General features: G+C 49.4%; 1 protein-coding gene across 1 annotated transcript in view; it reads right to left on the bottom strand.

The window, feature by feature from the left end:
• SLC6A5 (solute carrier family 6 member 5) overlaps positions 1 to 22,051 on the bottom strand; it is a 52,672-nt gene that overhangs the window by 9,175 nt on the left and 21,446 nt on the right. The window contains exons 7-12 of the mRNA XM_065883213.1: positions 17,356 to 17,490; positions 15,313 to 15,416; positions 11,514 to 11,638; positions 6,107 to 6,219; positions 5,243 to 5,374; positions 4,186 to 4,285 (exon numbers count right to left, since the gene is read on the bottom strand). Coding sequence (XP_065739285.1) covers positions 4,186 to 4,285; positions 5,243 to 5,374; positions 6,107 to 6,219; positions 11,514 to 11,638; positions 15,313 to 15,416; positions 17,356 to 17,490 — 709 coding nt within the window. The remainder of the gene's footprint in view (positions 1 to 4,185; positions 4,286 to 5,242; positions 5,375 to 6,106; positions 6,220 to 11,513; positions 11,639 to 15,312; positions 15,417 to 17,355; positions 17,491 to 22,051) is intronic.

The raw sequence follows: 22,051 nt of genomic DNA, 5'->3' as shown, positions 1-22,051 counted from the left end.
AACTGTTTCTCACTGAATTAGCAGAAAAATAGCAGCCAAAAAAAAAAAAAAAAAGTGGTGAACACATAGCAACTGTTCTACATTCAAACCAACAGATTTGGTGCCCAGAAATGTGCCCACCACAACCTCCGTATAACCAGCCAATCCTGAACTGTAAGTCAAGGACCTCCTTCAACCAACCGATCACTTTCACCCATGCAACTTTGTGGCTTTTGTCTTTATGAACCATACCCTTGCCCTTGGTCTGAGTATGATCTTCCAGGGGCTGCTCTCCCCACTGTGTGGCCAGGGCCAGCCTCCTAGCCTGTGAGCCAAGCACTCATACAGGGCCTGGTGCTCACAAGGGCGCCACCCCGGATTAATCTTAATCTCTCCTGTCGCCATCTTGAAACTCTTGACAATTTTTTAACACAGGGCTCCACATTTTCATTTTGCACTAGGTCCCACAAATTAGGTCTCCAGTCCTGTGTGTATCTCAAATATTATTCTCTTACAGTTAATGTAATGTTTTGGCTGCATCTCTTGGAGCCAAAACCCTATGTGTGGGCTCAGATTTTCCCTGCCTTGGTTAGCAAGAAACTTAACACCAAGTCTCGTCTTTATCTACTTTTATATTCTTTTATCTCCAAAACTCCACCTTCTCACAGTTTTTCTGGCTACCCTGGCCCTCCTTTATCTCTGGGCAGCAAAAGCGCATAGCTGGGATACACAGCTTAGTACTGGCCTTCTTCTCAATATACGAAGTAGATTCGCTCTTCCTGGCAGCTAGTTGGAAATATCCGTGAATATAGAAAACTACCTCTGCCCTCCCCACATGCAGGGCATACAGTGAACACTTAATAAATACCTGTTGAGGACTTCCCTGGTGGCGCAGTGGTTAAGAGTCTGCCTGCCAATGCAGGGGACACGGGTTCAAGCCCTGGTCTGGGAAGTTCCCACATGCCACAGAGCAACTAAGCCCATACACCACAACTACTGAAGCCCGCGCGCCTAGAGCCCGTGCTCCCCAGCAAAAGAAGCCACCGCAATGAGAAGCCCGCACACCACAACGAAGAGTAGCCCCCCACTCGCCGCAAGTAGAGAAAGCCTGCGCGCAGCAACGAAGAACTAACGCAGCCAAAACTTAATTAATTAATTTAAAAAGATAACATTTAAACACAGGCATTTACCTATGGGAGTTATGAATGGACTGAAACCTCTTGTTCCTAATGTTTTCTGAACCCCAGCAAATGGAGCTGGGGGAACTTACACCCTGAATGAGAGGTGGACAGTGACATTTCAGCCAAGAACATGTGAAGATGGAGCTCAGGGAGGGGGACCAGACAGGAACAAAATTAAGCTTGAATTTGTGGGGTTCCAGAGAGATCATGTGTTTTGTTTTGTTGTTTTGTTTTCTTTTATACTAAAAACAAAAACAAAAACACTTTGAGGTGTTCAGCCTTCAGGATGGACAACCTGAACTGGAGAATGACATATTCCATCCTGTAAAAGTCATTGCCTGTGTGACTCTAACATCCCTCACAAGGATGTGGAGAAAGACAGAGTGGGGTAGGACGTGAAACAAGTAACTGATCAACATGGAAGAAAACAGATCAAGACAATTGAGCATATAGTGATTTGGGGGAAATGCACAGTGTGGGGCCGAGCAGAGAAGCAGGCAGCAGGGCTTTGTGGTGACAGGTCAATCCTATGGTCCCCCCAGCCAGAAAGTCCCTGTATTGGCTCCCAGGAAAATGCAAATCACTTCTTCAAAGCGACTGTTAGGTAACAGCCTGTTAAAGGGATTGTTCCTACACTGAACTCAGGGAGTTCCACTTTTCTAGCTACCTCAAACCCAGATATTGGCCTTTGAAGAGTGTTGCCTTGAGAACCTGAATCAGATATTTTGATCTAAAGATAAAACTTGAAAATTGTACCTACTGTATTTTAAATGTTTGAATGGCAACCTCTAGAATCTAGAGATCATTAGAACTAAGAAGAAAACACAAATCTCTGCAATCCACCTACTTATTTTTCAAATTCAGCAGCCAGGATGGGGGGAATCAAATCAGTCGGGTTCATTTTCACTCTTCACAGGTTCATGTTCAACTTCCTTAAACTAACCTTGCATTTGTTTGGGGCCTCATCATCTCAGTAAAGAACCCAGTGTCCTCTGGAGCGTACATTATATATTTGTGCAGGCTTTTGCTTTCACCTCTAGCAATTATGTTAGCTTATTTCAAATATTTCTTCTAAGAGCCCCTTCTTAGAATTCCATCCAGGTCCAAATCAGAGGTTCACACCCACATCCGACACAGCAGGAGTCAAGTTCACCTTGAGCTCAGCACAGAGTCCACCTGGACCTGGAAGCTGGCCCAGCACCAGCCCTCTAGAGGCCAGGCGATTTCCTGGGTGGCCCCCCAGGAAGATTAGCAGAGCCCAGGGACTGAAGCACTCAGGACTTATTTTTTCCTTCAGAACCAAAAAATCTACCACCAGTTTTATATGGAGGCTGGGGGGAGCTACTTAAGTTCTAAAAATAGAGACGTTAAAAGGTTTCTGTTTTAACAATGCTTGTAAACCACACTGAACAGCCCTGTTTTATCGGAAAGAATTGTGCAAATGTGTCTTTTGAGGATACAGACCGCAGAGGAGGTCAATGATATGGCCACCTGCACTTGGGCCAGTGCTGCAACGAAGAGCTTTCCTGACTTTGCCAACAGACTATCTGGTGACTTCAGCTTATATATGGACCCATGAGGGCTTGAGTTTCCAAAGGAGGGCCTCAGAGGCCTCTCCATGGCAAAGCCTTTGCTGTCTGGGCAGAAAGTTAGGATTGTGGTAGATTGGCTGGGTTTCTGCCACTCTCTGCTCAGGTAGGAAGCTCTTTGAAGCCTCACCCTAAATGCAGGTCCTCAATCACAGCGTCACTGCAGGCTCCAGTCTGTCTCATCAGCCCAAAGTGTTGGCAGTTTGGCCTCTGATCCCATGACGACAGCTGGCATGCCTGCCCACTTCTCTGGCCAGAAACTAAACTCTCCCTGCAGTGGGGATGTAATCTCCAGCTGAGACAAAGTTCCCTTCTGCCAACACCTAACGATGACTACAGTATCTTCCTCTTCCTCGGGCACCTAACGTTTACATGAGAGGTTTCCTTTTTATATTTTCATTCCCCATCACCCTCCATTTTAATGTGTTTTTCAGGCAAGCAAGAAGCTGCTGAAACCTGATGGACAGGAGGCTAACAGTTACATTAAAAGCAAGATGCTCATACCAAGGACATCCTGCATCCAACTGATACCCTGCCTTTCTTTTTACCATCTCTTTTTTCGTTTTGAAGTACAGATGGATCATCTGAGTTGGCATTTTTCACCTTCCTGGTATTTGCTAAGGAGGCCTTATCTATATTAGGGATGATTCTAAGACTTTCGAGGCACAGGGAAGTCAGCAGTGCCTTGAACCCAATAGGACTCGCTTGTGCTGACTGGCGGTGCACACAAGGAGCCCAGGAGATCACCCGGCGAGACCCCTCCCCCGCACGCACAGACACCTCCACTGAAGGGCAAAGATAGCATCCGCTGACTTACCATTCCTGCTCTTCTAGATAATGGCCCTGCTGATTATGGGATGCAGGTTGCTATGGTGATATTAAGAAGGGCTAATCTGTAAGGGAACAGGCAGTTTCTTCCTGGGAAAATCTGGGGTTGAGATCTTGTATCACAGGCTCCCATGATGCTAACAAAGTCTCCTAAGGATCTGTGAGGACTGTGTTCTCTTTTCTCACTAAAGTATCCGGGCATCAGCCAGGAAGCTTCTCCTCACCTCAAGCTACAGGAAGACTGCAGCTACCAAGACCTCAAAATACAAAAGAAGCCTTCCCCGCCCCGCACCCAATCTGGCCATTGTCCTCAGGCATTAACGACGGTTCACTTGCCAGACCACACCCAAAGGCATGTCCTGGTCCTAGTACTTTCTGGTACAAAGACTACTGAGTTTCACCATCAGCCGTCTCTTGTTTCTCTATTAAATCTAGACCCCAGCGGTCCCGAGGCAAGTTGGAAATAAAGGTGCAGCTCTCTTATGTCTCCTAAATAGCTGCAGTGAAGCCCTTTCATTGTCTTACTTAATGTGGGAAACCTGCTTGCCATGGACGCTTGGCAACAGACACTAAGTTCTGCCTCACATCAGGCACAGCGGTCCCCTTACCGTACACATAGGAGATCCCCACGAGCTCAAAAATGGCAATGATGACGAGGGCGTAGGAGGCGGCATACGTGTCCACAAGCTGAAACATGTAAATTCCACCCTGGTAGGGGAGAGAAACAACCGACATCAATAGGCCTGGATCTAGGCTCTCTCCCACTTCTAGCAGTCAATCCTTCCATCCTGAGCAGGGTCAGGTGCAAACAGGAGTCAAAAGATCTCCCCTCCCCTTGACATCAGTAACCTAACGCTGGCCAGGTATGTAAGCTGGGGGCCTTGCCATGTTAGCAAAGCAGTCCCTGGAAAGACTCCGAGCTAATCAATAGAACAAGCCCAGACAAGTGATCTAACATCTTACTCTTAAAGGGCAAAGGTCAGCATCTGAAGATGTATATGTGAAAGTAGCCAGATTGCTTCATTTTTGCTTTAAGAAATAGATGACCATTTCTAGCCATATACCTGCATGTGACTGACCTTCATATGACCTTTACGTGTCTCTGGGCATTCCTCAAGCAACCTCCTGCATTTTCAGCTCACTCTTTAAGTCTCTCTACAATAGATGAGGCTTAGAGACCATCTCCTTTCAATCTATCATTTTACAGATGCAGAAACCAAGGCCCAAAGTAGTGACTCGCTCAAGGTCACAGGGACAGCAATATATATATATATATATATATATCAGGTAAGCTAATACCCAACTTACCAGACACTCAGGACTGGAAGGAACTCAAATGGCTATAAATCTTGTATATTACAGGTCATCAATTTCTCTAGTCAGTATTTTCATGTATTCCATTTTCTTAAAGTAGGACACACCTGTCTCGTTGGCTCAAGAAGGCTACATCTCAATTACGAAGACGCTAGAAGTATCATTAGTAGCCAAGGTGACATATTTCCCTCTGTGGTCAGAAGCCCTAATGAACTGATTCCATCTACGTGGAAATGGCAATGATTTGGCTGTTGTTATAAGGTCCGGGAGCTAAGAGTAAAAGGCTGGAGAGCCATCAGGCGCCCCTGCAACCTGCCCCCATGCCAAGCCTGTGCCCAGCAGGCAGCTTACCTGAGTGATCATGGGGAAGCCCATGATGAAGAAACAAATGCAGCAGCCCAGAGTAAAGACCGGCTTGTGTGTGCGCAGGTACTTGGGAAACTCGTCTGAGATGGAGGTCACTATGGTCTCGATGGTGGCAAACTGGAATGATGCCAGCAAAGTGACACCTGAGACACACCGCCCAACCCCAAAGACTCCAAAAAGCCCTTTGTGTTTCCCACCAGGCCAAGTGGTATTTGTATGAGGTTTGGGTTTTAGGGTTGCATTCCCTCAATGGGCCTGACTTTGCTGGGGTCCAACCCACAAGGCCAGCGAGGGGACTCCAAGCAGGATGTGGGCCTTAGAGCAGTTTTACCAGCTCCCAGAGGCTGCACTCATACCCATCCACCAGGACACTTTAAGCTTCACTCTGTATTCATGAGATGTAAATTCCTCTCCTCCCGTTTAAATCGCATTTGATCTTCTGCTTGAGGAAAAACCCTCTTTGCACCCAACTACTAAACCCTGAGTGCCTGTCACCATGATCTGTAGTAGTCTCAGCCCCAGAGCAATTCCCCTAAAATTGACCTCATATTATTTTCCCTTATTCAACCCCAAAGGACTTGCTTTGGCAAAATGACACCAAAAGCAGGAAGTACACAGGCTCAAACTTGCATGGAGAACAGAGAGGGAGAGAGTACGGCTCCTCTGCCCATCACCTGAGTCACCCACAAATGCAAGGTTATCCTGAGCCCTGGACAGGTACCTCACCACCCCTACATCACTCAGGGAAACGTTTAAGGACCACTAAGCTCAACCCCATTGCAGGCTGGATGCAGGACCCAGGACAGGAGTCTTCAGAAGAAGCAGGGGTCGAAATGGGGAAGGGCTCACCATAGTGTCAAGTCCAAGAGTGAGGAGCATCAGGAAAAAGATGATGGCCCAGAACGGAGAGAGGGGCAGCCTGGTCAAGGCCTCCGGGTAAACCACAAATGCAATGCCTGGCCCTGGAAGGAAAAAGACACATGACTGCAAACAGGTCCAGCTCAAGGCCCCCTCTTCCTGGAAGCCCACAGGGTCCTCTCTCCATGGAAGCCCCGAGTTGTTAGTTATCACATGCTGCTCCTGCTATCTGCTATGTTTTTACTCCTCTCTATCCATTTCCCCAATTAGACCTCGAGCTCCCGGGAGGGAAAGACCAGGGGAATTAGGTCCACATCTCAGGGAACTCAGAGGAGACGCTCAAAAAGAGTGCCAAAGCAGAGACTCGGGGCCAACTCGACTCTAAGGCCAGGCTGTATCCCATGCAAATAACATGAAAACCTCCATCTTTGTATTCATAAGTTGGGGGAGAATGTAATAGTTACCCTCTAGAACAGTGGGTGATTTTGCCCTCCTGGGCACATATGGCAATGTCTGGAGACATTTTTGATTCTCATAACCGGGGTGTTATGGGGGATGATTACTGGTGTCTAGTGTATAAAGGCCAGGGATGCTGCTAAACATCCTTCAATGCATGGGACAGTCCCCACAACAAAGAATTATCCTACCCAAATGTCAAGAGTGCTGAGGTTGAGAAACACTGCTGTAAGGGTTAAACATGCCCAGAATGACATCGTTTCCCCCTTTTGTTACCCTTGTTCCTAGTCACTCCTCCAGGAGAAGCCATGTACATAAAACATGAATCAGTATAACACTTTTAGGAACTTGCCCTATAAAGGTTTGGTAAAGATGGGGCTACATCAGTCCACAGGTAATTAAGTGGGGAAGAGGGAAGCATGATATAAGGGTTAAGAGAGTTTGGTCTCTAATAGTTAGACCTGGGTCCAAATTCAGACTCCATGACTTGCCAGCTGTGCAACCCTAGAGAAGTTATTTAATTTCTGTAAGCCTCAATCTTGCCCATCTGTAAAATGGGGATAACAATAGTTCCTCACAGCGCGGTTATGAGGGACAAATGAGGAAACGCAGGTAAAGCACTGAGACCAGTGCCTTGCACATCATCAGCACTCACAGAATATTAGCTTTTCTTAGGGGCAGACAATGAACTTGGAAATTAGCAGCTCTGATTCCAGTTTTCCCAGGAATATCGCGTGCGGTCTTGGTAGAGGATGTCTGAGCTGCAGTTTTCTCTGCTAACATAAAGCCCCACCAGCCGTTCGTGTCTTCCTCACAGCCTCACTGGGAAGATGGCTAAAGACCTGGCAGTTGTGAATTCCCCTGTAGGGAGAAACCTAGATGATAAGGGGCAGAGACCAGGGAACGTCGGGGTAATCTACGGCCAGCGCACGTCTGGAAGCCAGAAATCGTAGCTCCTGGAGTTTTTATAACTCAAGCATAATGACATGTTTTTAAACTGGAATTCATCAGGTTGTTAGCTCCTAATGTTGCCTAGGGCCTTGGGTATTTAAAACATAAAGCCTGGAATGCCTAAGATACCCCTGCTCGATGCATTTATTGAACAGACAGTAGAGACAGCCTCTGAAGTCTCCCTGAGTGAACCATGAAAGAAAAATCTGTATTAAGCTACAGTTCAAAATAGGTCTCAAATGCAATGCACCGAAGAAGCCAGTTCAGTGCCCTGAACACCGAGAAAGCCAGTTCAGTTTAGGCCCATAAAGTGGACAAGAAGGTCTTCAAATGGCCACTGCCGGAGGACCTCGGCTCATTGCTTTAACAGGATTCTGGCCGTTTGGGCTTTACAGCTTTCTTAGGGAGGGGAATGATTTCAAAATATTCGGCCTGTTTCCATTTCAGCGGCCTCCCTAAAGTATGCAGGGTAAAGGCGTCATCTTCAGCAAACTCCGTTTATCCAAGATGGCTAGAGAGTGGATTTTTTAAATACATTTTTAGAACATTTTGTAGAGTTCAGAAAGATGGACTGTCCGAGCCACAGCAGAGTTTTCCCCGGGCTAGGCCCTCGTGTCTGATGGAGGCTGAGTCCTGCCTCTTTCCTCTCCCTCTGGTAGGCAGCAAGGCCCAGTGGGTGGGCTGCAGTCTTCTCTCCCCCATGGACCAGAAAACTGGCTCTGCCTCTTACTAGCTGTGGGACCGTAGGTAAGACTCTGGACAAACGTCAGTTTCCTTATCTGTACAATGGAGATAATGATAGCACCTACACCCAGGGAATTTCTGTGAGCATTAAGCGTGTTGATACAAGTAAAGGGCTCAGAACCATGCCTGGCCATGGCGAGAACTCAGTAAGCATAGACCATTACTACTCTTCCCATGAGAGGGGATCAAAGGGGTTCTGCATGCCAGCATCTTGGGCGGGGCCCCCAGAGACCTACAGTGACAGCCTCCTTGGTCCTAGAGAGCCACTGAAGACACAACCAGGGGCTCCGGTCAATGGACCCATCACGACCCGCAGCACACGGGGAGTGGTTACTCTTCTGAGAAACCCACTACATGTGGATGCGTTCTCAGAGGACGCAACACCGGAACCCTTTCCTGTGCCTTTGGAAGGACTGGCATCCAGGTGACAGACAGATGGTGGGACAGTCAGTCCAGTTTGAGAGCGTTCATCTTCATCAGCAGGGTCTCTGAACTAGGAGGGGGTGAGGGAGCCAGGGCAGAACTTCCTAGTGGCCTGGTTACCTGAGAGTTACCACCTAGACCTGGGACTCTATATGCAATACGCACCTCTGTGTTCCTCTGCTGTGGTCTAACCCAGTGTTGCCGCTAGAGGGTGAGCATCTTGGTAGGGCTCTGAGTTGGATTCTGACCGTGAGTCAGTGCTCCCCAGGCAGCAGCTGGCTGGGAGATGACTCTAAAAGGCTGACTTCCAGCAAGCTCCTTCTCTGGAGTAGATGCCTGAGAAGACCACGCCCCCTTCCCTGTGCCCATCGTAAAAGCAGAGGACAGCTTGGTCTCATCACCAATCCCACCCTCAAGCCCCCAGAAGCTCTGATACGGCCAAAATTTGGGGTAATAACTTTGAGCCTCCCTTACAAGGGAGCTGTAAACGAAATGGACTAGTGTTAGGTCATTAAAGAGAACCTGCTTTTGACTGAATACCAAAGCACAGTTACTAATGTTGGGTCAGCAAAAATGAACTGAATGTCCACGGGCCAATGTCGCCCAGCTAGGAGAGCTTGGGGCTGGCACCTGATGCAGGTCTGACCCCGACCTCTGTATTCTGCAGAGCCTCCATTACAACGGGGGAAATCAGACAAGCCTGCTAATCACATGTAAGAATGTATGCGAGTTCAGATGAGCAGGTTTCGCTGCCCACGGGTCTGGGAGAAGAGCTCCCGGGCCACTGCCCCTCCCCTGTGGGAGATGAGACCCACTGTCCCTGTGCTGTTGACAATGAGAAACGACCAAGTACAGTTGGTCCTTGAACAACACAGTTTTGAACTGCATGCGTCCACTCGGACACAGATTTTTTTCAATCGTAAATACTACAGTACAACACAACCTGCAGTTGGTCGAATCCATGGATGCGGAGGAATTGCAGATTCAGAGAAACTGTACCTACGAAGGGCTGACTCTAAATTAGAACACGGATTTTTCACTGCGTGGAGGGTCGGTGCCCCTAAACCCTTGCATTGTTCAAGGGTCAACTGTATGAACACGGCACGTTAGAACCTGTGAGAAGTACTCCTCTCTCCCTGTTAAAAATCAGAGGAAATGAAAAAATTCTGGAAAGGGGAAGTTTCAGAGGGAAACACAGGCCATTTGTCTGATGCTTTTTATATAAACGAAAACCAAAATTTAATTTGGGTTTTAGCAACTTGTGCCCCCAAATCCCTTTCCTGGGGCAGGAAACGCTCAGAAGAGTTAACGAATGGGGTCCACATCTTAAGAATCACTATCTCTGGCCACTCGGCCACTGGTTCACAGGGAGCTCAGTAATGTCACAAAAATAACAGAACACCTCAGATCTGCTGGCAGGTGGAGCAGGGCCTACCTGCTCCAGCTACGCTGCTGGAGGGAAATGAGGGCAGCGCGGGTGGTACAGGCACTCCCAAAACAAAGCCTCCGCCACTCTCTCCCTCCCCCTCACCACCTCCCTGCTCCCCAGAAGGTTTAAATTTTTCAACCAGGGAAGGGCATTTGCTCAGCTCTGGGACCTCTAATTTAGTGCACTGTTGCAGAACTAAAATCCCTGGGGGTTCAGCACCCTCTGCAGGGAGAGGTAGCTCCCCCCACCCAACAAGCTGGCTCTTTAACCCTTTGAGGCCTGCAGTGCATCGTCAGCGCCGCTGAAGCAGTAATTAATTATCCTTAGGGAGCCAGAAGACAGCCAGCACCCCACCAAGAAGGTGACATTGCTAGGGCCTAGTTCTTTCTCGTGCTGGTGTCTGAGCCACTACCTAAGACTTGCAGTGAGCTCCTTGAAGAAAGATAACTTCACAGAGAAGTCACAGACAGGCCCACACTCTGGATCATCCGGGCCCACAGCCCTGTCCCCACAGCCCCAGGCACAGTCCCTACACCAAGGCAGCCCATAAATGCCTGATTAGAGAATGCCCGTCATGATAGACAACGCCACGATGAAATCCCTCAATCACTGAGGCCTGCTCGGCACCCAAATCCCCTGTAGGTTAAGGCTGGGTGGAAGCAAAAAGTTAACTAAAAGTATTACACACTCTCTGCAAGATTCTGTGCTAGAAATATGGATTAAATGAGATAAAAAAAGGAGCGCTCTCTGTACACTCCAAAGGGACCACACAAACGTTAGCGCTAATAGAGGGATCACTTGGGCAGAAGGTAAACATGTATTCCACATCCCTCCCACCACCACCGTCCAACCTTTCCACCCACTGGGGAAACGATTTGCCGGGTCTACATTGCGAACGAAGCAGAAGACCCTGAGAACACATCTGACCTGACAACCAGGAAAGTGCTTCATCAGGAAAAGGCTGTGCTCGCTAAGCATTAGTGTTTGGTGCCTACAGAGCCCGCGGCAAGGAAAGCCACCCGGAAGCAGGTTGTGCCTACATCCGCTGCAGGAGCCATACATAGTTTGCCTAGAGAATCCTCTCCCCGTGCCCAACAGGTAGAGACCTTACTTCTGCTGGAGCTGAGTTAAGAGAGGACAGGAAAACGAAGGAAAGGAGAGGGAAACAGGAAAGGGGCTTTTATAGCCACACCTCTGGGGAAGGACCAGCCAGATCTAACCCTGCATGAGCTTCAGACTCCAGCTGTTCTGGGTCCCTCCGTAAAGGGGGACCTAGGCTGTCCCCCCTCTCCAGCCTGTTCCAGAAGGCCAGCTTCCTAGCACAGCATGAATGAGGAGCTCAGGGTGTGAACCTGGAACCTGCCCTACAACAGCGGGGTGACCAGCGCACCGTACCTTGGTCTGCCACGTTCTCGATGTTAACCTTGCGTTCATTGGCCATGAAGCCGATGACTGAGAAGATGACGAAGCCGGCGAAGATGCTCGTGGCACTGTTGGTGCAGGTAACAATTAGGGTGTCCCTGGGAGGAAGAGACAAGTTTGCCAATAGGCGTGCTTTGTGAGGAGGAAGGGATAGGGGAGGGACACATGAATGCGTGCTCACGTGTTTGTGTGCCCATGTCCACGTGCCCATTCCTAAGTAGGTACTCACTGCAGGCTGGTCTTGTTCTCTCTTATTCACAAGGAAAGGAACCACCAGTCTTGACCGCAGGCTCTCTTGGGCCAAGTGGATAAGTACCAAAAGACCCAAAAAGCTCTCCCTCCCCTAACAGCCCTGCTCCAGGGCCTCTGGGACAGAACTCTGGCTCCACCTGCCCGAGAACTGGATCTCCCCTCCTGGCAGTGGCAGAGGTAAGTCTGTCCATCAGAGCAGAAATTGAGGAGATGAGGCCTTTTGCAGAGTCCGGGACAGGAACGACGTATGAGAGAAGAGAAGGCGGTGGGACCAACAAATCCCACCAAGCATGAGAACAGCCTGGGGTTGGGGTACAGGGGCCTAGAAGGGCAAGGGAGGCGGGGAGAGGAGAGAGACCAGCACCTCGGTGCCGGCGCCCTCTGCTGGCCATATGGCTGCCGTTCCCAGCCTGCCCTGTCCATCCCAGACCCAAGAGAGGGGTCACAGCTAGATGGAGCCGTGAGGCCAAATTCTCTTACATGTTAGAGGCATGACCTTGACCAAGTCACTTCCTCTCCACTCTGACTTTATTTTTTTACGCATATCCACTCTTTTTTTTAATTCTTTTCCCATATAGGTCATTACAGAGTATTGAGTAGAGTTCCCTGTGCTATACAGTAGGTCCTTATTAGTCATCTATTTTATATATAGTAGCGTGTATATGTCAATCCCAATCTCCCTATCTATCCTACCCCCTCTTACCCCCTGGTAACCATAAGTTTGTTTCCTACATCTGTAACTCTACAAAAATTTCTGTTTTGTAGATAAGTTCATTTGTACCCTTTTCTTAGATTCCACATATAAACGATATCATATGATATTTGTCTTTCTCTGTCTGCTTTACTTCACTCAGTATGACAGTCTCTAGGTCCATCCATGTTGCTACAAATGGCATTTTTTTGTTCTTTTTTATGGCTGAGTAATATTCCATTGTATATATGTACCACATCTCTTTTATCCATTCCTCTGTTGATGGACATTTAGGTTGCTTCTGTGTCCTGGCTATTGTAAACAGTGCCGCAATAAACAGTGCATGTATCTTTTCAAATTATGGTTTTCATCAGATATATGTCCAGTAGTGGGATTGCTGGGTCGTATGGGAGTTCTATTTTTAGTTTTTTAAGGAACCTCCACACTGTTCTCCATAGTGGCTGTATCAATTTACATTCCCACCAACAGTGCAGGAGGCTTCCCTTCTCTCCACTCTGACTTTAAATGGTGGCAATGACTCCACCTCCCTCACAGGTTGTTGTGAGGACAGAACCAGATGAGGCCTGCACCGCACAGAGCCTGGCAAAGAGCAAGTGTTCAGGATACAGTCCACCTTGTCCAGGACCTTAGTTTACTGATGGGGAAACTGAGGCCCAGGGGAAGGCAATGGGCTCATAATGGTAGGTTCTGATTTGAACCCAGACTTCCTGCCCATTAGCCACACCACACAGCCTCATTTCTAACAAAGCACAGAGCAATGCTTCCCCCTTGGACGATGCTCAGACTGAGTCTCGCGGGTCATAAGTTAATAAGCAACTATGACCAAAGAAGTTCAGACAACTTAGTCTGGCATTCTAGCTGTTACGGGCTGAATTGTGTGCCCCAAAAATGTAAATGTTGAAGTCCCAACTCCCAGTTCCTCAGAATGTGACTGCATTTGAAAATAGGGTCTTTAAACAGGTGAGTAAGTTAAGAGGAAATCATGAGAGTGGGCGCTAATCCAATACGATTGATGCCCTTATAAGAAGAGGAGATCAGGGCGCACAGCGGGAAGACCACGTAGAGATACAGGGAGAAGACGGCCAGCTACAAGCCATGCAGAGAGGGCTCAGAAGAAACAAGCCCTGTCGATACCTTGATCTGGGACTTCTAGCCTCCAGAACTGCGAGAAAATTAATTTCTGTTGCTCAGGTCACTCACTCTGTGCTATTTGTTACGGCAGCCCCAGGAGACTAGTACAAAGGCTCTCTCCAGTCTGGCCTCAGCCAGTTCTCAGGTCCTATTTCCTTCTTGCCCGGTGAGCACACACCTGCTCCAGTCCCATCAACCTGCTCCCTCCCACGTCTCCATCACACCCATCCACACTCATCCCCACCTGAAAACATTCCCTTCCTCCCCTAACACCTTTTGAAATTTGGCCCAGCATAGATGTCACTTGTGTGAGGCCATCCCAGCCAGGCTAGGCCACAGTTTAACTATAATCTCTTCCTTTTGGTTCACGAAATATCTCATGCATGATTAAAAATAATAAGAATGGCGGGCTTCCCTGGTGGCGCAGTGGTTGAGAGTCCGCCTGCCGATGCAGGGGACGTGGGTTCGTGCCCCGGTCCAGGAAGATCCCACATGCCGCGGAGCGGCTGGGCCTGTGAGCCATGGCCGCTGAGCCTGCGCATCCGGAGCCTGTGCTCCACGGCGGGAGAGGCCACAGCCGTGAGAGGCCCGTGTACAGCAAAAAACGAACAAACAAAAAAAAACAACAACAAAAAATAAGAATGGCAACTGCTGTCTACTGAGCACCTACTATGTGCAAAATATTGCTGTGGGAATTTTGCAAACATCATCTCTTACCCTTCAACAAAATATTATAATCTGCATTTTACAGATGAGAAAACAGAGATTCAGAGAAGCGAACTGTCTTACCCATGTCTTGGAGTTTTAGAAAATGGTGAAGTCATAATACAAATGCAAGTCTCTCTGACTCCAAGGTTCGTTCTTTCTTCTTTTTCTTAATCAGCCCCTCAGTATTTTCTTACTGTTTGTCACAGATGGATTTAACTTTCAGATGTCACCTCGTCCAGAAGCTGTCCAGGCTGTCTCACATCTTTGGGGTTCCAGAGTCCCCTAATATCACACTATCCAAATGTCACCCTGCACCAGAGTCACCTGAGGATCCTGTCTCCATATGTAGATTCCCGGGCCCACCTGACCTCCCCATGTTCTGTTTCCTAAATCTGGGAGGGGACTCAAAGTTTGCATAACTTTGGGTTTAACTGACAGATACAATTGTAATACATTTTAACATATTTAAAGTGTATAACGTGATGATTTGATATACATATGCACTGAAACAGAAGTCCCACCATTGAGTTAATTAACACAGCCATCACCAAGGTATTCTTTCCACTGTACCATGCTGCCTTTCTTACAGGGCTCTCTGGAAAAGTGTTTGTCAAGTGACTGAATGACCACACTTCATCAGCGACTATCATACAACTGTATCCATGGACTAGGTAGCTCACAAATGACTATTCCAGGACACAACCAGCTGCATGGCACCTCCAGAGAAACTCAATTCCATCCCATGCGTCAGAATCAGGGTGCAAGTTGGGGTCCAAGCCAGGCCACCAGAAGCCAGCAGCTAGGCCTTAGCAGGCAATTTCCCCTACACCAGAGCTAACTGTCTGGCTCTGCCTTGGGTGAAGTGTGAGGATATGGCCTCAGGTGTCTGATGACACAGCCCATGATTCTGTCCCCAGGCCCTAGTCCCATTCACCCACTCCCTCTGGGACTTGAAGTGCCTCCACATACCTGTAGCAGTTGTTGTGGAATTTGTTGTAAGAAGAAAGAGTGATCAGGCCTCCCCATGCAGCAGATAAAGAGAAGAAAATCTGAGTGGCAGCGTCTTTCCACACCTGGGAGGCAAAAGAGGGGAAGATTTAAGGTCACTGAAAGAGGCTGGCCCAGGGGAGGGGAGTCTCCCAAAGTCACACCATCTCCCCCGGGGGGAAAAGGCAGTCAGGACAAGATGACTTTGGCACCAACATAAAGGAGAAACATACATCATTTGCACTGGAAGCCAAAAAGGCAGTAAATGACCTGGGAGACTCTAACTTCATTCTAATCAAAGGAGAGGAACTCAATAAGCAATGTACACATTTCATGCTTGCAAGCCCTACAATGTAAAACTATACAGAAGGGGAGAGCCCCTTCTTTAGCTGGAAGCACACTCAAAAAACAATTTGGAACAGCAAAAATATTCATGGATACAAAATGAAAACCTCTTAAAATTGACATTCCCCCCCAAAAGCAAAAAACAAAATTGACATTCCTAAAGATTAGGACAATTTACTAAAAATCTGAAATTCTGTAGCCCCTCATCAAAGTAAAGCAAGCCCTGCGCCACAGCTGAGTGGAGTTTACAGTGCCACCTCATTCTCGAACTTGGCTGACAACACCTCTTGGTCATCTCCCGTTGCGGAGCACAGGCTCCGGACGCGCAGGCTCAGCGGCCACGGCTCACGGGCCCAGCCGCTCCGCGGCACGTGGGATCTTCCCGGACCGGGGCACGAACCCGTGTCCCCTGCATCGGCAGGCGGACCCTCAACCACTGAGCCACCAGGGAAGCCCATTGGCGATTTCTTTTAATTGTCCTCATTAAACTCCAGAAAGCTACTCAAGAGTCTGAGCTATAGATTTATATGATTTGATATGGACTTCCTATCCTTTTTATTAATTAAAACTGCTTTTTAAATTGTGCTTAACATATGCAAAGAGAAAGTTCAAGTGTGTGCTGGCAAAGCCTGTACCACAACCTCCATTCTCCCATGCTCCTCACTAACAAAGCTGTGGTTTTATTTCAAGGCAGCCATATGTCCAGCCAAATGGCCAACTCCCAGAATCAAAGAGAGGTGCAGATGAGAGGAGATCATCATAGGACTTAGTTTCTGGCCAATGATGAGAAAATCAAGTGTTATGTGAGATTTCTGGGCTTTCTCCTCCTTTAAAGAGAAGGAGGATGCCTATCTGTCTCTTCCCTCACTGCTTTGTGCCACCTGGAATGCTGACATGATGGGTGGAGCTCTGGCAGCTACATGGCAGCTATTCACTGAGGATGGTGGGGCGGAAAGACAGGAACCCGGGACACTGTGGAGCCACCCAACCAGGGCTTGACTATCTACCACTGGGCTGCAAGTGAAATCAACTTTTGTTAAAGCTGCCATCACCTGGAGGTTTTTCATTACGCGCAAACTCAATCCTAGTTATGCTTTCTTAAAATCTTCTGGAAAAGCAGATTTTTCTTTAAGGTGAGAAAATGCATTTCTTATTAAACAATCACCCCCTCATGTGAAGTTCTGGGGGTTGGGAATTTTAGAGTAAGATATGCCTGTACAGAATATGCCAAGAGAAAGCGTAAGTGTGTGCTGGCTCTGTGTCTCAGAAGTATTCAAATCTGTCTAAGCCCTTTAAATTATAATTGCTTGCGGTTTGCCTAAGTGCTATTATTTTCCAACCAGCAAAACTCCATTTCCAACACACTATAATTAGCAACAGATATGTGGCATGAGGTGGCCCAAAGCTATTAAGGGAATTTCATTCTTCATTTCAGCCTCTGCAGCCTCCCAGGCGTAGGACAACCATTCCAGGAATCTGAAACCCCCAGCTGCTCAGTTCTCATTAAAAACTTCCTGAGTGTGTAACATTTCAAGATTATCAGGAGTTTGTAAAGGCAAACAGTGAAATGCCCTGTGGGCGGAGGTCTGACCCCTTCTGCTAAACAGTGTCCCGGAGCGGGACCCACCCCCATGTGCCGTTCCCCCCACAGGCACGTCATAAATGAAATCAGAAGCCCACCGTGGCATCCGTAAGTTTCTCCCACTTAGGCGTGATGAAGTACCAAATCCCAGCGCCGGCTCCAGGCAGGGTAACTCCTCGGATGAGAAGAATCACCAGCACGACGTACGGGAACGTGGCCGTGAAGTACACCACCTGGAAAAGCCACCGACACGGGGGCAGGAAGGAGCAGACACACGGGATGTGACCAAAGGAGCGGCGACAGAGGCAGAGTGCCATCCGCCGCCCGGAGGCAAGTGCCTGATAGGGTAGTTTTCGCCAAAATCTTGTAGGTCTGGGGACACAAGGAAGGCACTGGGACCAAAGGTGGATCAGAGAGAGCCAGAAATGAAGTCTTTTTTTTTTTTTGCAGTACGCGGGCCTCTCACTGTTGTGGCCTCTCCCGTTGCGGAGCACAGGCTCCGGAAGTACAGGCTCAGCGGCCATGCCTCACGGGCCCAGCCGCTCCGCGGCATGTGGGATCTTCCTGGACCGGGGCACGAACCCGTGTCCCCTGCATCGGCAGGCAGACTCTCAACCACTACACCACCAGGGAAGCCCAGAAATGAAGTCTTGAGGGGCACATCCAAGACTGTGGATTGAGTCAGCCTGCAGCGCAGAAGTGGACAACTCCCTAAGGACCAACTGAAAGAGAAAGGGTATGTGCCCCCCTCCTCCCTAATTCCTAGCCCACCCTCTGCTTCAGGCCCCAAATCCCACCATTAGAGATTAATTTCTTTATCTTAAGTTTTCCATCCTTGTTTATACACACACCCTAAGTGAGGCAGCCTAGTGACATGAGAGAACCGTGATCTTAGGATTAGACATATTTAGGTTCAAATAAAATCACATCTCTGGCCCTGAGTAGCTATGAGACTTAGGTCAAGCTAATCAGCTCTCTGAATCTCAGTTTCTGCAGCTGAAAACTGGGGATAATAGCATGTTTCTTAAAATAATTGAGGATTAAATGGGCCCCTAGCACAGCACCTAACCTGTAACAGATGGTCATTCAATGCAGTTAAGTTCAACAAGCATTTACCACGGCCTCCTATGACCTGGGAGCTGTGCTAGGGCTTAGATGCATAACGGTGAAGGAACTCGACCTCGGAGACCCAGAGACAATATCTGAATAATGGGCTAAGCAGTTCCAGACAGGACACTGTGAAGCCCAGGGGAGGGCACTGGGCTCAATCCAGGAGATTACAGAAAGATGCGTGGCGATGACACGCGAGTCGGATCTTAGAGGCCAAGTGCAACGCAGAGGAGGAAAGGTGAGGTGGGAAGGTGAGGGAAGAAAGTGGGAAAGGCAGGGGTGAGGGCAAGTCCTTAAATTCTCTAGGAGCACAGCACACAGTTGAGGCTAAGAGCAATGGGGCACTAGAGACATGGGAGGAGACGGGTCGTGGAAGCCCTGAGTACCAGCCAGAGGAAGCTCCTAGATTCTGAACGAGAGGGAAGGAGCAGAGCCGAGAAATATTTGGGAAATATCATCAGCAGAACTTGGGGGCTGTGGTTGAATGGGGATGAGTGAGAGGCACCTTCCTGAACTGTCAGTCAAACCTCAGAATGGGGCTTCCCTGGTGGCGCAGTGGTTGGGAGTCCGCCTGCCAATGCAGGGAACACAGGTACGTGTCCCGGTCCGGGAAGATCCCACATGCCGCGGAGCGGCTGGGCCCGTGAGCCGTGGCCACTGAGCCTGTGCGTCCGGAGCCTGTGCTCCGCAACGGGAGAGGCCACAACAGTGAGAGGGCTGCGTACCGCCAAAAAAAAAAAAAAAAACTCAGAATGGAGGAAGGGCTTGGGACCAGGATTCAGTACACAGAGAGAAGAGCAGACTGGGAGAGCTTGGGCTCTGCACTCCAACGGGCCTGAGTTCAAACCCTAGCTCTATCACTTATGAGCTGGGCCACCTTGGGAAGTGACTTAACCTCACTGAATCTCAGTGTCCACACCGGCACAGTGGTAATAACAAAAGCATACTCCTCACAGGGCTGTTGGAAGAGCACAATGGGATGATGCATATGCCATGGAACAGGCCTGGGACCCTGGAAAGGGAAGTGCCATTTCTGTCTTGCCAATGACTCACCAGTCCTAAATTTAATAACCCCGGCAACCCTCAGCTCATAAGCCAGTTACATCCCAAAAGTACATTAGGAGACACTTGGAAGGATGAGGCTAAGCTCCTGTCCTGGACCACCAAATCCTCCCTCATCCTCATCCACAGGATGGGCATAGACAGCCGGCTGAGCACTGTTGGTTCAGAGCCCCTCTGTGCTCACCCCCAGCCTTCCATCCTGGGAAAGCCAGAACACCTGCCTCCGGGAGGGAGACAGAGTCCCCATCACACACTGGCTGCACAGAGCCCATGGCCTGACAGGGGCTCCAGCCTGGCAGCGGCTGGCAGGCACTGGGATGTTTAAGAGATGAGAACTGATTCAAGGACTTGAAAAGGATGGATTGAGGGAAAGTTAGGGTTGAGATGAAGATAAATCTCTCGGGGTTACTTCTTATTAATCCAATAAATGCACACATATGCATACATAGGTACACATATTTTTGAGCAGCTGATATGTTCCAGGCACATGCTGGGGAGGGTGGCTGGGACGATGGCCATAATAAAGGAGAGGACAGGGAAGGCCTCACTGAGAAGTTGCCCAGGACTTGAAGGAAGTAAGAATGCGCCAACTGGATATCTGGGAGAACATTCCAGACAGAGGGAACCGCTGGAGTAAAGACCCTAAGGAGGGAGTGTGCCAGCCTTCTAGGGGCAGCCAGACAGCCGCTGTGGCTGGGCAGGGGCACAGGTGGGAGAGGAAGGCAGGGGTAGGGGTGGAGGCAGGGACAGATCCTGCAGAGCCTTGTGGGCCCATGTGGGTGGGGAGGGGATGGGGAACTACTGCAGGGATTTGGGCAGAGGGGTGATACAATCTAACATTTTAGCTGTCACCGGCTTGCTGCGTCACGCTTACACTGCAGGGGCAGCGGTTAGGAGGCCACAGCAGCAATCCTGGCAAGGAAGGGACAGGAATGGCTCCATCCAGGGTGGTTCAGGGGAGCTAGGAGAAATGATCAGAAACCGATACACCGTGCAGGAAGAGCAACAGAACTTCCTGACCAATTTAATGGGGAATGAGAGGGGCGGGAGGCAGGAGTCAAGGATGACCCCAAAGGTTGTGGCCTCAGCAGCTCGTGGGCAGAGGTTCCGTCAGCTGAAATGGGACAGGCTGCAGGTCAAGGAAAGATAAGGAGTTATTTCTTCCTCTAAACCCAATTACTTGTCAAGGCCAAAGTCTTCCTGTCTACAGACCAGAGATGGGCTGGTCTCCTTTTCTCTGCACTGCTGCCACGGCTGACCAGGAGTCTCCTCCCCGTTCCCCAGGACAGCAGCCCCCTTCACTCTTTGCCCTGAGGCACTGGAATTACCAGGGATATTGAGCAGGGGGCTCCCTGTTCCCTCCTATCCACCCCCAAAGCTGCTTCTCTCCTTCCCCTTAAGTGAAACCCTTCCACACACAGACGGTAGGAAACTCAAAGGCATCTGACGTCTCAGGAGAAAATCACCCACCACAGGATGACCCGGGCTGTCCTCCCAGCTGTCGGATGGGGCTGGGGAGAGGAACGCTACAGGGCCGGGCGGGGCCCCGCCAAGACAGCAGGGGCAGGGTGACAACTAAGGGATATCCTCTTCACCTCCTGACCATGTGGAGCTGGTGGGAGATGAGGGTGGAAGGAGGCAAGGGAGAGGAGATGACATAGATAGTGGGGTCCAGCAGGAAGAAGACCCCAAGAGTGGCACCAGTCTAACCAGCTGAGACGCTGCTCCCGTTTGAGTGCGGGAGACAGCGCATTTCTGGAGTTCCCTCCATGGATCAGCTCTTTGCAGTCCCATTTTACAGAGGAGGAAACTGAGGCTCAGGTTAAGCCTCCCACAAAGGGTTAAATATCTCACTCAAGGTCTCCCAGCTGGAGCCAAGATCCAGACTTGAAGCTTTCTAACTACAAAGCCTATTTCCATACCTTTAATGCCACTGACTGGGCCACATGATCTGAAATGTGTGAGGCAGGGCGGGGACTAGAGTGAGGCAAGGGAACACCCGGGGTGCACAATTTAAGGAAGCACTCACCCTCATGGGACCGAGCCTGCACATGCAGGAACCTGGGAGTGAGCGCCGCCTTAAATTTCACACCCTAGGCACTTGCTTGCCTCACCAGGTCCGGTCCTGGTATGTGGAACGATGCCCTCACTTTGTCAGTGGGGATTGCGGTGGACTGAAAGGGCACACAGTTTCATTTCGAAATCCCGGGGATGCCTCCAATGTGAGTCAAGTGTTAGTCAGGTGTCTGTGGAGGTCTCTTCCCAGCTAGTTCTCCTGCGTCACGGGGCCTTCAGAATGTACCTGTTTCAGGATGGACTGCCAGCGGAATTAAACTTGAACAGTAATGAATTATACTTGGCAGGAGTGACAATGACGAGTTGATCTGAGCCTGCTGGCCCGACACGTGGCAGCCCTGAACAGGTGGTAAGGCCACTGCCCCCACCCCAGCCAGTGCCAGCTAATTAAGCTGGCTTTGTGTCCTCGCCATAACTCTCAGGCAGAGCGGCCCCTGAGGTCAGATGGGCTGCATTTGACCTTCAGGCTGCCTGCTGGTCGCCCCTGCCTCTGGAATTCTAGCTGCTCAAAGGGAGACTCAGGTCTCATAGGAAGCAGCCGGCCAC

The sequence above is a fragment of the Phocoena phocoena genome, chromosome 8, assembly GCF_963924675.1.
Source record: "Phocoena phocoena chromosome 8, mPhoPho1.1, whole genome shotgun sequence".
NCBI classification, from domain to species: Eukaryota; Metazoa; Chordata; class Mammalia; order Artiodactyla; family Phocoenidae; genus Phocoena; species Phocoena phocoena.
The sequence above is the reverse complement of the archived record's forward strand: the minus strand, read 5'-3'. Positions and strand labels throughout refer to the sequence as shown.